Genomic DNA, 17,932 nt, shown 5'->3' on the forward strand with positions numbered 1-17,932 from the left:
GTTGTCGTACGAGAATTTGTGTACGAATTTTCATTCATCAATGAGGAAAATCAGACGCTTGTTCGCCCGATTTTCTTATAGTGTGTACCCCACTTAAGAGATGATCTCCAGGAAGTGATGGAATCTGAAAATCATTTAAAATAATCAAAGTTTTAAACCTCCTATAGAGAAGATACAGTAAATGACAGAAAAGCACATTGGGATGGCTGGGTCAGAAACAGCATTGGAAAACGTTTATAATTATGAAAAGTTAAATGCTGCCCGAAAAGGTGAACTTATCCTTTATTTAAAATCTAACTAATTGCCTAGCTTGAGCTCATTAACTTGTTAAGGGCTGGTGTACATGGCCTTTTGAGATCAGTTATTGTCAGTTTATGCTTTGTTTTCATACTTCCTTGCAAGTTAGGCATGGGAAAATACAATGTACTACCCCAGTGATGGTGAACCTTGGCACCCCAGATGTTTTGGAACTACATTTCCCATGATGCTCAACTACACTGCAGAGTGCATAAGCATCATGGGAAATCTAGTTCCAAAACATCTGGGGTGCCAAGGTTCCCCATCGCAGTACTACCCCTTAGTACGCTTTTCCTCTCTAAACAACCACCATTGATCAAAATCAGATGCATTGGTAGGCATTACATGGTTAAGACTTAGAATTGTGCATGGAGGATTAAAAGGACTTCTATACAAACCATGCTTTTCAATAAATGCAAGGTGCACTGTGATTGGAGGAGGTGTGGATGAACGTGACACTCTCCTCTTTTCCAGTCACAGAGCATCTTGCCATTCATTAAAAAGAATCAGGGATCCCGAGCAAGCAACCCACAATAATCACAGTACCCCCAGCAGCACTGTACATTTCAGCACCAGAAGATAAGTACTTACAGCTCTATGTGGGGTTAAGAGAAGTAAAGATTTGAAACAATAAAGGAGCAGCCAGACAAATGTACTGTATTTTCCCTTGGCATGGCGCCGCCCCCCAACTCTGTGGCAAGAAAAAAAATTAAAATTTTACTGGTGGCTATGGAGGGGGTGGGGTTTTGCACCCCACGTGCGCCACACAGAGACGCCGATTGGCGGCCTTCTAGGGGTCATCGGGGCGCAGAGCAATGCGCCCCGACACTCCCCACTCAAGTGCTGTCCTGGCTGTGACTGGTCAAGACTCCAGCCTGGACCAATCATACAGGACATCACGTGGGGGCGGTGTGTGCGTCAGTCACTCACAGTCCCGGCGTCACGTCACCTTCCCACCCACCGTCAGACGGTCAGGAGCAGCGGGCCAGCGCGCGTGGTGATCGAGGAGGAAGAAGAGAAGAGGAAGTCTCGTCTCCACTCTCCAGACGAGAGTCCCGACTGGCCGACTCCTGAGTCCCGTGGCAGCGCCGCAGAGAGCAGCAGCACGCCAGGCAGCAGTGACAGTCACTCAGGTAAGTGAGATTAAATGCTGCCAGTGCCTCAGTCAGACTCAGTGCCTCTCTCTCCTGTCTGTGTGCGGTCCGGGACTGCGGACTCGTGTGTGTCCGTCAGGCGGTGGGGGAACTTTTTGCAGAGTGCAGACTCAGAGTGCAGACTCAGACAGTCAGAGAGAGTCTGTCTGAGTCTGACCAGGCCAGCCCAGGAAACCTCTTCCTCCGAGTCCGAGTCCTCCAAGCCAGCAGCAGCCAGCCAGTCTCTGAGTCCTGGAGATATTCATGCTAGCCAGTGCAGCCACCAGAACCTTGATGTTGGGAATGGGAATTTGGGAACCATGATCTTATACCAGGCCGCTGTGTGCCATAACCATTTACTATTAATAAATATATAGTGCCAGGCCAGCAGCTTGCTTAGCAGTGAGAGTGTACACAATATAAGACAGTGTAGGCCAGGCCAATGACATTGTACACAGGTAAAGTACTGCTATGTTAACTTAGCATAGCACTTTACCTGTGTACAATGTAATTGGCCTGGCCTGCACTGTCTTATATTGTGTACACTGCTAAGCAGGCTGCTGGCCTGGCACTATATATTTATTACTGAAGGCCCCTTTAACACTTGTGTGACGTCAAAGTCACGCAATTTTTTACCGCGTTTTTTGCCGCAAATTTTTCTTTTTGCGCCCCCCCAAAAATTTTGAGCACCAGCCGCCACTGGATATTATGCTTTGCAAGCATGTTCATGTGTACATGTTTTAATTGTTTTAGTCCCAATGTGTATGAAAGCCAAAATACTACTGTATCCAAAGGACCAATTGGATTTGGTTCTGTTAGCTGTCCTGTGAACATCGTGAAGGGGAAGAGGGAACAGCCATTTTAGTTATAAATAAAATATATTTTAAATATAAAAAAAAATGCATTGGTAATGAAGCAGATGGTAAAAATGAGAACATCAGTTTCCCACCTCTTCATTTGCAAGATTGCTATCTCGGCCTTTCAAGACCTGTTCAGCTAAACAACTACTGTATGTAACAAGCCTATGTGAACAACTATTTCAATCAAGATTTGACTTCAAAAAAACTTTAGATAGATAGGTTCCACCCTTTTTAAAACATATAAATTGTATAACAAGTTCTTATGTTTGTAAAATAAATACATCTATTTTTCAATCTAGCTTTAATAGTCACAATGTTACTGAAACCCATGAGTTTTGGGGTTTCCCCTGCAGTTGGAATGGATTTTTGTTTAATACTAATGATTTTTATAGGTACAACAGATACAACAAAGAATGAACAAGGCCCACAGGCTGAAGACGATGGCAGCAGAGACTCGCACTTTATTGAGGGAAAACCTTGGTCAGGTAACTATATGATCCCTCTCACAACTTAAAATCCAACTAATTGACTGGCTTGACCTCATTAACTTGTTAGGGGCTAGTGTACATGGCCTTTTGAGATCAGCCTATGCTTTGATTTTTTCCTTACAAGTTAAGTGTGGTACACACTGTATAAAAAAAAACAGGCAAACAATCGTCTGATTTTCCACGTTGTTTCACAGCAAATCGGAACCGATGAAACAAAACTTCTCATGCAACAAAGGCTTTTTTTTTGTTGTTGTTTATTGTTTCTGATCATGCGCAGTCTTTAGTTTCTGATTTTTCTTGTACTAAAATTGAAGTAAATCGGCACACATTAAGAGAAAATGGTTAGTTCTGTCTCGTACAAGATATTTTGGAGCTTGTAAAAAGTTTAAGGGCGCTGATAAATATTAACTAAAACCAATGTGTATAAATAATAATGTGAAAATCACCAAATAAATATTAATCACAATGAGACAATAAAAATATTCACAATGTGCACAACAAAATATGTGCAGTATATAGTGAAGTGACTGTGCAATACCATTGCTAAGACAAATTATTGCATAACAATGCACGTGCAATACCAGTGCTAAAACAAATTATTTCATGACAGATAAGCAATAAAAAGTGCAGAATGCAAAATTCAAGTGACGTAATACTATAATGCAAAAATGATGGACTGGTTCAAAATTTAATTAGTGCAAGATATCCAATACTAGTGACACTTGTGATCATATGCTAGTGCCTATAGGTGGCTAGTGCAATTTGATCAATATTATAGTGACTTTCTAGCATTCAAAGAGTCACTCAAGTGACTTTTTAGTCCATATAGTGGAGTATCTGGAATGGATAAACAAAATATCCAAGTGGGGATACAAAATATCCAGGTGTTTCCAGCGCGTGATCCTTTGTGAGCTAGGTGACAATATTAAATGCTCACCAGAGATAGGTGGGTCACACAGACCCGATGGGCTTTTTTGTATATAGAGATATGGCCACTCCAGTAAAATCGCACAAACAGAATTGCGGGATGCCTGTCGCCCAAAAAAAGTTCTTGTACTTTTTTATGGGTGACAGGTATCCCGCGATTCTGCCCATGATCCGAGATGCCAGTATGTGAACGGAGCCTAAAAGGGCTTCTATGTGGATGATCCACTGTATACACCGACAGATGTGGTCATATATTTCTTGCTGCTGAATCTTGCACTTACTAATAACAGGTTCTTGTGTAGAATTGTTTCCTTTTTTTAGTTTAGCCTTTTCCTTAATCACTGCATTACTGAAGTTTTATTTCCCCTCTCTTTGTGGCTCCATGATTCCATGACAATTCCTGCAAATGATATATGCTTAATTGACAGATTTATACAATTTACTGTCAAACCATTTGAACACAGTAATTGTTAAATTAAGCAACACATACTGTATCTCTACTCCAAACTCTACCAGCCATTAGTTGACATTTCATGTAAAAGTGGGTAGCATTTTCACTTTCGGTACATGCTTACAATCATTTGCACACAAGGACATGACTCCCTTACCATTGATGTCTGTCCATCTGTGATTCTTTAGCTATCCGTCAGTATAGGCGTGCGCACAGGGTGTGCCAGGTGTGCCTGGGTACACTTTAATCACCTAGTGCGCATTAGCATTTTTATCGCTGTGTGGCAGTGGGGAAATGGGAAAGATTTGCTCTTCATCTTCTCTTTCATTGTGCCAGCAGGGAGATCAATGTGCCAGGGCCATATACTGTATATGTAGGCACACACGCATGTGTGTTTGAGCTTTGGGGTGCACACGCTAATGCAATAGGCTGCGCACACCGCACACCTTTGTCTGTCAGTCTGTTTTTGTCTTGTATGTTCATTTTGGTGGACAAATCTATCCATGTATTCACTGGAAAAAAATGCAAATTCTGTAAAATGTCATGCGGAAAGAATGGTAGACTTTGGATCTAATTTTCTAAAGGAGTTGAGAATCTTCACACAATAAACTGTATGAATACTCAGTGTGCAAGTGCATGTGTATGTCAACAATATGTAAGATAGGAAAAGAATATGTAAGGTATTATTTTGGTAGAAGAGAAATACAGTGTAACTATTCAGTAGTTACGATGGTTAATTTCTATATATTTGAACCTCCTATTTTCAAATGAAGTTTTAGATGTAAAATACGCAGGTACAATGTGGTGTAATTAGTATATTCTTGTCAGACAGACTCGTATATTGATATTTTTTAGGCTTCTTTGGATCAATGACATCTATATTCATTCATCTCCACCTATAACACCAAATACTGTTCTCTATAGTAATGAAACCCTTGCACTACTTCGAAATCTAAATCCTGTGCCCACTGAACTGATAACATTTACTATATTTAGTTATACATGGAATATGATTATGCCTTGTTTATCTTTATAGGTGATCTGCTGACTTCAGATCTGGCTATCCAGTACAGTTCATATGGTGACAGAAGTCAAGATGAGTGTCATGATACAGTCTCCAAATTCACAGGTAATTATAGTGAAATAGCATATATGTGGCTGCTATAGATTGGGTATGTCTGTGGAGCTGATTGTTAAAGTACAACAAAAAACACCAAAAAAAAAACAAACAAAACAAAAACACCCATTGTGTGCATCCAATATAGGTGTGTGTGACGAATCAATAAATAAAATCACCCAAGTGCACCTCCACTGAAATGTAAAAAGTGCCTTCTTACCAGAAACAATGGACTTTAAGTTATAAGAGTCGAAAGCGCTGTATATACTGTACATCTAAAATGGAAATCCAGTGGTTCTTTCCTCTTATGTTGATTAAGGTAGTCACAACTCCTGGTAGGAATAGCTCCATCATAAGATACATGAAAGATGAATTGAAGATATCCACATAGTGTAAAACTGTATATTGTATTTATTTAAAAACAAGGCAATGCTAAAAGCTCACAATAAAGATGATAAAATCCAGCATATGTATCCAACCACCTTGTGGTTTCGACGTGCGAGGTGGCGTCACAAGCGTGGATTCCGCCCTACGTGTTTCGTCAGAGTTGACATTGTCAGGAACATGGAGATCATGTTCCTCACCCCGCCTTTATTTAGAATCCAAGTAAAAGGAGACAGCTGGTAGAATCAAGCCTCACTCAGTCTGCCATTTTTAGATTACAAATGAGGCTCGATTCTGCCAGTCATCTCCTTTCACTTGGACTCTATATAAATGTGTGGTGACGAGTGTGATCTCCATGCCCCTGATGATGTCAACTCTAACAAAACACGCGCAGGCCTGGCATAGCAGATTTGGGGGTCCAGATGAGGCTTCCCCTCATTTCCTGTCACAAAAGGAAGTGAAGGGAAATTTCTTTATCAGGAACAAAAACAAAACACATTTTAGTAGAGTGAGAAAGGGCCTTTTTTATTATTGTCTGTGCCTTTTTGTTCTAGTGAAACCCTCTATTTAAAATCCTTGAAAAGAAACAAAGGAACCACCTTCTTATATCATAAAATACATATCACCATAGTGAATAAACACTAGTGAATATATAAATAAATAAACATAAATACATCTTCATTTAAATTATAGAAAATACATAAAAATTGAGAAGTCCATATATGATCCCACACGTGAATAACGTGCGCAGTGAATATAGGAAAGGTTCCTCTCCACCAGCATGCAGGCGCACTTTACACACAGACTTAATTGACCCCTATTACAAGGATTTAGTTTGCGTATATGGGAAAACCTAAGATGTCATACATGAGGTCACAGGAATTAATTCAAACCGCTGCTGTAATCCATTCAATATGTATATACAGTATCTCACAAAACTCCACACATTTTAAAATATTTATTTTATTATATCTTTTCATGTGACAACACTGAAGAAATTACGCTTTGCTACAATGTAAAGTAGTGAGTGTACAGCTTGTATAACAGTGTACATTAGCTGTTCTCTCAAAATAACTCAACACACAGCCATTATTGTCTAAACCGCTGGCAACAAAAGTGAGTACACTTCTAAGTGAAAATGTTTAAATTGGGCCCAAAGTGTCAATATTTTGTGTGGCCACCGAAATTTTCCAGCACTGCCTTAACCCTCTTGGGCATGGAGTTCACCAGAGCTTCACAGGTTGTCCTCTTCCACTCCTCCATGACGACATCACAGAGCTGGTGGATGTTAGAGACCTTGCACTCCTCCGCCTTCCATTTGAGGATGCCCCACAGATGCTCAATAGGATTTAGGTCTGGAGACATGCTTGGCCAGTCCATCACCTTTACCCTCAGCTTCTTTAGCAAGGCAGTGGTTGTCTTGGAGGTGTGTTTGGGGTTGTTATCGTGTTGGAATACTGCCCTGTGGCCCAGTCTCTGAAGGGAGGGGATCATGCTCTGCTTCAGTATGTCACAGTACATATTGGCATTCGTGGTTCCCTTGATATACTGTAGCTACCTAGTGCTTGCAGCACTCATGCAGCCCCAGACCATGACACTCCCACCACCATGCTTGACTAGGCAAGACACGCTTGTATTTGTACTCCTCACCTGGTTGCCGCCACACACGCCTGACACCATCTTAACCAAATAAGTTTATCTTGGTCTCATCAGACCACAGGACATGGTTCCAGTAATCCATGTCCTTAGTCTGCTTATCTTCAGCAAACTGTTTGCTGGCATTCTTGTGGCTTCCTTCTGAGATGACAGCCATGCAGACCAATTTGATGCAGTGTGCTGTGTATGGTCTGAGCACTGACAGGCTTACCCCCCACCCCTTCAACCTCTGCAGCAATGCTGGCAGCACTCATACGTCTATTTCCCAAAGACAACCTCTGGATATGACGCTGAGCACGTGCAATCAACTTCTTTGGTCGACCATGGTGAGGCCTGTTCTGAGTGCAATCTTCTTATAGCCTAGGGCATCTTTATGTAGAGCAACAATTCTTTTTTTTTCAGATCATCAGAGAGTTCTTTGGCATGAGGTGCCATGTTGAACTTCCAGTGACCAGTATGAGAGAGTGAGAGTGATAACACCAAATGTAACCAACCTGCTTCCCATTCACACCTGAGACCTTGTAACACTAACGAGTCACATGACAGCGGGGAGGGAAAATGGCTAATTGGGCCCAACTTGGACATTTTCACTTAGGGGTGTACTTACTTTTGTTGCCAGCGGTTTAGACAATAATGGCTGTGTGTTGCGTTATTTTGAGGGACATCAAATTTACACTGTTATACAAGCTGTGCACTCACTACTTTACATTGTAGCAAAGTGTAATTTCTTCAGTGTTGTCACATGAAAAGTTATAATATAATATTTACAAAAATGTGAGGGGTGTACTCACTTTTGAGACATTCTGTAAATGGTGTATTCAAAGATTTAGCGCTGCCATATAGGGAGGGAGAGGAAGGAACACTCATATGGTGCAGTATTTCAAATAATTTATTTAAAAAAGAAGGTTGTATTGCACTTACATCAAAGAAGACCCGAGATCAGCATGTATTGTATAGGAATCACTGGTTTGCGCTCCACCTGCGTTCCAGCTGCCCGGAAATAACTTATGTGAAACTATGGGTATAAAATGAGTGCTGGGCTATCGAGTGCCAACTGAAAAAAAAAGTATTAATCAGGGAAAGATGAAATATGAAGAATCCGCGCTTAGGATGATTTTTAACCTCTTATATGGTATTTGATACTGGCTGCAGCCCACCTATGCACTATATTCCTAGGAATATAGTAAGAATAAAGGGTAAGAAAAAAAGGTGTATGGCGCTGCCAGAATATACTAATTGTTCCGTGTGTCTTTCAATGATGCTAAATGTATATTAAATAAGTGTGTGTCTCCAATGTGAATATTAAATTAATAAAGTGTCAAGTGCATCATATGTGTGACTGGTGAAAAGTATATAGTGAGTACAACAATAATAGGCGATCCAACCCTGTGAGGGGTTCACAATAGTGCTGAAACAACTTCAAATATAAATGGGAATTAATTGGGTGAAAATGCAGTGTGAATAAAAAGTATGAAAAGATGTAAGTGGTATCAACCTAATAAATAGATAAAAATTGGTAAAAATCAGTTGGATCCACCTAAAAACATACAATACCACATAGGTGAACTGTGAAAATCCTTAAACGGTGTAACTATACAATAAATAGCATCATATATTGATATGAAACTATATAATACGTAAGTATATAAAACTTATAAAACCACTCTAAAATTTGACAGCAATAGTCCAGGTACTAGTAAGTCCGTAGTGACTAAAGGGCCTAAAAAGGAGGGTGGTCCCACAATGGAAAGACCCTCCCTAAATTAGGGGAGCAAAAAGTGACTTGGGTGCAGGTGCTCTAACGGAGAATTTTGGAGGTGCTCGGATGTCAGTGACCATTCAGTGCTCCCCGCACCCCTTGGACCGCACTCACCAGAGTTGATCACCCCTACAGGGGTATCAGGCCTTGGATATATAATCCTGGGGTCCCCTTCTCTGGTTGTTAGGGTAACTGTGTGGTCCAATATTCTGCCCGAGTCCTGCGTGCCAAGGTCCTTGGGATTGGGGTCCACGGGTACACGGGTCTGCGATATCAGACGATCACCTACACTTGCCACAGAGCAAACAGGAAGCACATTTGAAATGCCTTTCGAGACCAGATGCTTTTACTCCTGCCCATCAGGAGCCCATGACTAACATGTGAATATATGAGCCTTATGGCCAATAAGTGCAAGTGGCATCGGTTCCAGTAGAAGCGTCAGACATTCGAGCCCAAAGCGGACGAGGACACCTGAGAGACTCCAGGTAGAAGAAGCAGCTCATACACAGCTGTGTGATGGGGAGACTCGGGATCCGCTATTCCGCGCATGCGCCGCAGCCTACCCCTCTCTCTTCCCCTGCCAGCCTAGCGCTGTGTGCCTGGGAAGACGGACAAATGTGAACGTGGATCGCCTATTATTGTTGTACTCACTATATACTTTTCACCAGTCACACATATGATGCACTTGACACTTTATTAATTTAATATTCACATTGGAGACACACACTTATTTAATATACATTTAGCATCGTTGAAAGACACACGGAACAATTAGTATATTCTGGCAGCGCCATACACCTTTTTTTCTTACCCTTTAATCAGGGAAAGATGATGGTAGGTCTTGGATGTGCATGTGACACTCTATAGTGTATATGCTGTGTGAAATAAATATGGATGAATAGTGGAAAAGTAGCAAAATAACATAAATGTAGGCAAGTGTGTCACACTAACTGAATACAGTGTATGCCGCCCTTAGTCACAATGAGAAGGCTGAGGTTCTTGTCTCTTAGATGTTTAATGTACATATCAAGTTCTTACACCGACACTTACATCAACACCGTAGAACTAAATAAAGAAAACAAATATAAAGGACAAATCATCAGACATACAGTGAATTACATTAAAAAAACAAACATGACTTGAACTTAATAACTAGACAGAAATAAATCTACATACCACTTTTGCCTGTTTGTGAGCTAAAGGCCCGTACACACGTACCGATCGTCGGCATACAAACGTCGGTGGACGAAGGATCTGCCGATTGTACGCGTGTTAGTATGGTGCCTCCGACAGATGTCTGCGCACAATCCGCGGACAAAAGTCTTTCTTGCAAACATGAAAATTTTTGTATGCCGACACCAGAACGGACGATTGTTCGCCTGTCAGTACACAATTCGGCCGACAGACCGCAGATTTGCAAGACTGGGCATGCTCAGAAAATAGAAAACACAGGGAAAGTTAACCATTACATGACATCACTTCTGCAGTCGGCGGACAAAATTCTTGTGCTGTCCTTGTGCTGTCTTTGCACTTTTCAGCAGACACCGACATCCCGGGGAGAAAAGAGGAACATTTGTAAGCCGACCATCGGTACGTGTGTACGGGGCTTAAGAGAGGGGTTTGTATCTTGAAGATTCTTATGCCCCGTACACACGTGCAGATTATCTGAAGACTTTTGTCTGCAGACTTACCAAAACCATATAATATGAGGTCAAACCTAAACACTTTCAATTTGTATGCAATCCGGCAGGCCCTTGCACTACATAGAAAAGGTAAATCTGAAGACAAAAGTCTTCAGATAATCTGCACGTGTGTACGGGGCATTAGTCAGGTGGCTTACTTTACACACAAAAACAAAAAAAGAAATGCTTTAAACCTTAGGAGGACAGCACTGTTCAATCTCCTTTCAGTTGCAAGAAAAACAGGAATAGGAAATGTAATAATGCATGATGGGAGAAAAAAATGAACAAGTAAGCACACATGAGCCATCTAATTAACATTATAGACACAGAAACTTTGTGCAAGCAAGTACACTCCCACCATCTCGCAACGTGTGATTCTTAATTGAACCCAAGTTATCATTTGTACAATGTTTAGGTCTTGATATGACTTTCACTATCCCCTTCCAATCTGAAAAGCTTTTGTAGGAGATTTGACAGAGGCCTTTCTTCCCTTGCCTTGATAGTATTTACCTGTACCACTTTGAGTTCTGGATCTCCATCATCAATTTTTCCCACCCTAGTGTCTTGTTCTTCTTCAGATAATTCTCTTTGCCATAGGAAACTTAGCCCAGTGAACAAGTTCGACTCTACAAGTTGCTCTGCAATGAGTCCACGAGAGGCTTGATCGGATGAGTTATGTTCTGAAGCAACATATCTCCATTAACAAGGTTTCATTTTTGACCTGATCAGCTGAACTCGGTCGGCTACAAATACATGGAACCGTCTTGCATCAATATTATTAAAACCAAGCACAACCTTGGAGTTGGTCCAATAATATTCAAGGATACCACACAAGTCTAGTTCACTGTTGAGCAAATCACCAATTTTTGTGGCCACAATTGCAGGTGAGAGCTCCATTCTTGGAATTGTTATCTGTTTTGGGGCAACTCTTGCTTTACCCATACCAAGACTGCAGTAGACTTCTCCAGATGTGGACACAGTTCTGAGATGTGAACATACTCTATAGCCAGACACGCTAGCGTCAGAAAAATGGTGGAGCTCATATTGCTCAACATCTTTGAATGTTGTTGACACATAACAACGTGGTATCTTTACTGAAGACAGGTTTTGAAGGTCTTTAAGCCAAGCTTCCCAATGTAGCCTGTGGTCATCAGGAAGTGGTTCATCCCAGCCTATCTTGTCTTGACACATCTTTTGTTGTAACCTTTTGCCATCTAAGATGGAGGGAGCAACAAATCCAAGAGGATCAAAAATCAAAGCAACTGTAGACAGCACTCCTCTTCTAGTGAAAGGATTTTCCCTTACTAAGACTCTGAAATGGAATTTGTTTTCAGTTACGCACCATTGGACCCCTAGCGCCCTTTCTATTTTAGTTTCTTCTGAGGTCAAATCAAAGTCAGTTGCACTTTCAGCACATTCTTCCTTTGGGATTGTGGCCATCATCTTCTTGCTGTTGGTGAGGAATTTGCGCAAGCAAGTTTCCCAGTATTGCAGAGATCCCTGGCTTCCTTCACAAGCTGGATAGAATCTTCCTCTGTGTCTACACTTGTTAGACCGCCATCAACATAAAAGTTAGGTTATATAAATTTCACTGTAGCTTGATGATACTTGCCTTAACCTTGTGCGACAAGGTGTTTGAGCCCGAAGTTTTCATGTCCAGGCGAAGAAGCAGCTCTAAACAGATGAACTTTCATGAGATACACTGATGGTGGGGATTCCACGTTGCCTTCTTCCCACCACAGGAAGCAAAGGTAATCTCTATCCCTTGGAGAAACATAAAAGTGGTGGAACATACTCTCCACGTCACACATGATGGCCACTTTGCCTTTCCGAAAATGACATAAGAATCCAACAAGGGTCAGGTGAGGTCAGGTCCAGTCAGTAGATGTTCATTCCAGGAAGTATTCTGAAATTCAGCAGAGCAATCAAAGGCAACGTGGATCTTGCCTGGTTTCGGGGGGTGGTAAACCCCATGATGAGGGCTATACCATGCTGGTTCATTGCTTATCTCCATCCCAGGAACCTTTTCAGCATTGCCTCCTACTATTATGTCCTTCATGAAAACCATGTAGTCCTTGTAGTATTGCTCATCTTTCTTCAGACATTTCATTAGACACTTGAGTCTATGTTCTGCACAAGCTTTGTTGTTTGGCAAATTCTGGTCTCTTGTCTTTAAAAGGCAATAGCATTTCATAGTGTCCATCTTGACTTTGCTTAATTCCTTCTTTTAATGTTACCAAAAACTGTAGGTCCCTTTGTGACATAAAAACTTCTTCCCCAATCCTTTCATTAAAATCTGACTCAAAAATCTTCAGTATATGTGCTGAAGTGTTCATTTCCTTCACTTTGTTCCTACACACAAGATAGACTTCAGATTTCAATTTTAGAGATGGTTTGACAGTGGGTAAAATGTGGTTCATGATAATCCTAGGACTCCCACAAATTTCATCTTCATAGCCATTGTCAGAGTTATGGTATCCAATGATGCTCCAACCCAACACAGATCTCTTTGCAAATGGCTGGTCCTTATTACCACTGAGAACCTCTCTGGGAAGTAAGGCTTGAGGACAGTTATTGCCTATTAACAACCCTACTTCACAGTCAAGTTCAGGAAACATTTCATCTGCTAGGTGTTCTAGATGGGGCCAGTTCCTTGCGGTGTTACATGTAGGTATATCGGATTTATTGGCAGGTATGTAGTCTCTGGTATAAGTTGTTGGAAGTTCAATTTTTATTTCAGACTTGATGCCTCTTACTTGTAGACCAATCAGTTTCTGGCTGGACACAACCTTTGTTTTAGAAGTTATGCTAGAAATCTTGAGTTTGACTGGCTCTTTTTTAATATCAAGTATTTCAGCTGTATCTTTAAGGATGAAAGTAGTGTCACTCTGGGTGTCATGAAAAGCGTACACTAGAATTTCTTTCCTTTTGTTCAGCTGTTGTTGAGACATATACTGGAATAGTTAAGGAGGTATGAGTGTTCCTTCTTTCTTGGATAACTCTGTTGGAAGTCACTTGCTGTATATCAGCTGTTCTTTCTGCGGGTCAATGATTTTTCTTTGTCTGGTCTGGATTGGTTCTGACTCTTTGTTCTTGATCTTTATTCTCCCCATCCTGATATACGCATGTTGGGTGACGCCTTTCAAATTTATCACACACACTTCTGGAGGTGCAATTTTTGGAGTTATGACCAATTTTAAGGCAGCCAAAGTACAAATTCTTTGTGCGTTTTGGGCACTTTAACTGTGATTGCATTGAGATTTAAAATAATCTTGATCTGTTTGCTTAGACCTTTCTTGTTCTGTTGGCTTTATTGCTTGCAGCGAGGTAATCGGGTTGCATACAATTCTAGCTTCTTTCTTGAGGAATTCGACAAAGTACCTGAAATCAGGAAATGCTCTGTATTCATCTTGGAACTTTGTGACAGCTCTGTTCTAATGTGAACTTAACCACTCTGGTAGCTTGGCTGCTATCCTTTGATTTTCAACGCAGTAATTTAGAGCTTGTAAACCTGGAACATAAGGCATGGCTGACTCAATGCTGCTTAGAAAGTCTACAAATTCACGGAGATATTTACTGTCTTTGGTGGCAATCCTATGCCATGCTTGTATTTTGTCACAATAGATTTGTCACAACTACAAATGGATTACCGAATCTGTCATCAAGTATGTCCCAGGCAGCCCGATAAGCAGTTTCTGGTCCAACCAAGAAGTGTCCTTGAATGGCTCTCTTACATCCTTGCGTAAAAAGAAAAGCTTTTCTTGGGTTGGCAAGTTCTGTATTGACAACATCTTGTGTAAAAGGGTCTGCAGGACTGACTACTCTATTGGATAGCACTCTACTTTCACTTGCGTCTGACATGTTAATCTGTTCCGTATTAAAGATGCTTGGTTTTTCAGCCTGTACTTGCTACTAGCTGCCTCAGTCAATTGATTGTGATTGTTTTAAAGCGGTAGTATCCCACTTTTTGACACTTTTAACTACAGGTAAGCCTATAATAAGGCTTACCTGTAGGTACAATTAATATCTCCTAAACCGGCACGATTTAGGAGATATTTGCAGTGCATGCAGCCGCTCACGCGAGCGGCGCATGCGCTCTGAAGGTCCGGCGGTCCTTCAGCTTTCCTTGCCGGGAGCTTGCCGGAAAATCACTCCCGTGCGCATGCGTGGGAGTTACGTCATCGCGGCTCCGGCCAATCTCAGCGCCGGAGCCGCCAAACCCGGAAGAGACGCCGAAGGATAATGGCAGCGCCCGCAGCGATGTCCGGGGGTCCATGTTGGGGCTTCGTTCTAAGGTAAATAATACATAATGAGCTAGTATGCGATGCATACTAGCTCATTATGCCTTTGTCTTGCAGGTTTTTTTTTTTTCGGGTTTACAACCGCTTTAAATGTTGTACTTCCCCTATCAAACGTAAAGCTTTCCTTGCTAGCTGATTTCTGTGTGCAGCTTCACGGTTTCATGGCCTTCACAGATGCAGCAGTGTTCTACTATGATGTTTAATGTACATATCAAGTCTTTACAACGACACTTACATCAACATCGTAGAACTAAATAAAGAGAACAAATATAAAGGACAAATCATCAGACATACAGTGAATTACATTAAAAAAACAAACATGACTTGAACCTAATAAATAGACAGAAATAAATCTACATACCACTTTTGCCTGCTTGTGAGCGAAGAGAGGGGTTTGTATCTTGAAGATTCTTAGTCAGGTGGCTTACTTTACACACAAAAACAAAAAAGAAATGCTTTAAACCTTGGGAGGACAGCACTGTTCAATCTCCTTTTAGTTGCAAGAAAAAACAGGAAGAAGAAATGTAATAATGCCTGATGGGGGAAATAAATGAACAAGTAAGCACACATGGGCCATATAATTAACATTATAGACAAAGAAACTTTGTGCAAGCAAGTACACTCCCACCATCGCGCAACGTGTGATTCTTAATGGAACCCAAGTTATCATTTGCACAATGTTTAGGTCTTGCTATGGCTTTCACTATCCTCTTCCAATCTGAAAAACATTTGTAGACGATTCTTGCTAGCCAATCTGTGCGTGCAACGTCACGGTTTCGTGGCCTTCACAGATGCAGCAAAGTGTTCTACTATGCTGCCCTTAGTCACAATGAGAAGGCTGAGGTTCTTGTCTCACAGATGTTTAATGTACATATCAAGTTCTTACACCGACACTTACATCAACACCGTAGAACTAAATAAAGAGAACAAATATGAAGGACAAATCATCAGACATACAGTGAAATACATTTAAAAAACAAACATGACTTGAACCTCATAACTAGACAGAAATAAATCTACATACCACTTTTGCCTGCTTGTGAGCTAAGAGAGGGGATTGTATCTTGAAGATTCTTAGTCAGGTGGCTTACTTTACACACACAAAAAAATAAAAAAAATGCTTTAAACCTTGGGAGGACAGCACTGTTCAATCTCCTTTCAGTTGCAAGAAGAAACAGGAAGAGGAAATGTAATAATGCATGATGGGAGAAACAAATGAACAAGTAAGCACACATGCGCCATCTAGAGGAAATTAACATTATAGACACAGAAACTTTGTGCATGCAAGTACACAGTGATCAAGGAAACAATCAAGTGACTGATGGAAGTGAAAATCAAAACAAAATCTTAATATCCGATTACATCATATGTCAAATTGATGACTGTAAGTGATCAATAAATGACCGTGAAAAAAATACATAAAAAAAAAAAAATGTCCATTAGAAAAAATGATTAAAAAGAAATCGACAAACAGCATAAAATCCAACTGCACAAAAATATGAATGCGTGTAATATCCCTTCACCATACAAAAATGTGGAGGAAGTGACTGGTTTCTTAGTTATCCAGTGCAGTGACACCTCTGTGTGTGCTAGTCTCCCACCTTAGAGCTGTAAGGTTACATTATCTCACAAAAGTGAGTATACCCCTCACATTTTTGTAAATATTTTATTATTTCTTTTCATGTGAAAACACTGAAGAAATGGCACTTTGCTACAATGTAAAGTAGTGAGTGTACAGCTTGTATAACAGTGTAAATTTGCTGTCCCCTCAGAATAACTCAACACACAGCCATTAATGTCTAAGCCGCTGGCAACAAAAGTGAGTACACCCCTAAGTTAAAATGTCCAAATTGGGCCCAAAGTGTCAATATTTTGTGTGGCCACCATTATTTTCCAGCACTGCCTTAACTCTCTTAGGCATGGAGTTCACCAGAGCCTCACAGGTTGCCACTAAAGTCCTTTTCCACTCCTCCATGACGACATCACAGAGCTGGAGGATCTTGGAGACCTTGGGCTCCTCCACCTTCCATTTGAGAATGCCCCACAGATGCTTAATAGGGGTTTAGGTCTGGAGACATGCTTAGCCAGTCCATCACCTTTACCCTCAGCTTATTTAGAAAGGCAGTGGTCATCTTGTAGGTGTGTTTGGGGTCATTATCATGTTGGAATACTGTCCTGAGGCCCAGTCTCCGAAGGGAGGCAATCATGCTCTGCTTCAGTATGTCACAGTATATGTTGGTATTCATGGTTCCCTCAAACTGTAGCTCCCCAGTGTCAGCAACACTCATGCAGCCCCAGACCATGACACTCCCACCACCATGCTTGACTGTAGACTGGACACACTTGTCTTTGTACTTTTCACCTGAATGCCGCCTCTAATCCGTACCTTTAAGGGGGCAACCGCCCTGATACTTCCACTCAACTCAAAACACCAAATCTTTGAGCCCTCCAATCCCTCCCTAGCCTCTTCTCTCGCTTCTCCCTTTAAAACTGCTCAACATCCTGCCTCTAGCTTTTTCCTCTTGCCTCTAGCTTTAAACATCCCTTTAAGCTAGAGTGCCTTCCCCTGTTCCACACCTATGAAAAAGAAGAGGTTTGTCAGTAAAAAGAGAGGGGGGGGGGGGGTCTGGTTTGGCCCTGAGATCAGGGAGAGAGAAAAAGGAAAAAAAAAATGGGTCTCTCTGTCCCATTTTACATCCTACTCCCCTTTCCCTTCTCCCCTTCTAACTTCAATCCGAGTCTACCGCTCGTTCTGTAAGGGTGTGGATGTTTGTATATTCTTTTCCTAGCCCAAAAGGGCTGGGGCTGATAAGTCAAGCTTGCTACAAAAATCCCTCAAGTCTTCTGGGAATCTCAGCACTGCAGTGCGACCATCCC

The 17,932-nt window shown here is 41.3% G+C and overlaps 1 protein-coding gene across 1 annotated transcript in view; it reads left to right on the plus strand.

The window, feature by feature from the left end:
* EFCAB5 (EF-hand calcium binding domain 5) overlaps positions 1 to 17,932 on the plus strand; it is a gene marked incomplete at its 3' end in the record, with an annotated part of 107,651 nt that overhangs the window by 36,275 nt on the left and 53,444 nt on the right. The window contains exons 9-10 of the mRNA XM_082245094.1: positions 2,683 to 2,775; positions 5,193 to 5,285. Coding sequence (XP_082101220.1) covers positions 2,683 to 2,775; positions 5,193 to 5,285 — 186 coding nt within the window. The remainder of the gene's footprint in view (positions 1 to 2,682; positions 2,776 to 5,192; positions 5,286 to 17,932) is intronic.

This window comes from Pelophylax lessonae (assembly GCF_965119305.1).
Source record: "Pelophylax lessonae genome assembly, chromosome: 2".
Taxonomy (NCBI): domain Eukaryota; kingdom Metazoa; phylum Chordata; class Amphibia; order Anura; family Ranidae; genus Pelophylax; species Pelophylax lessonae.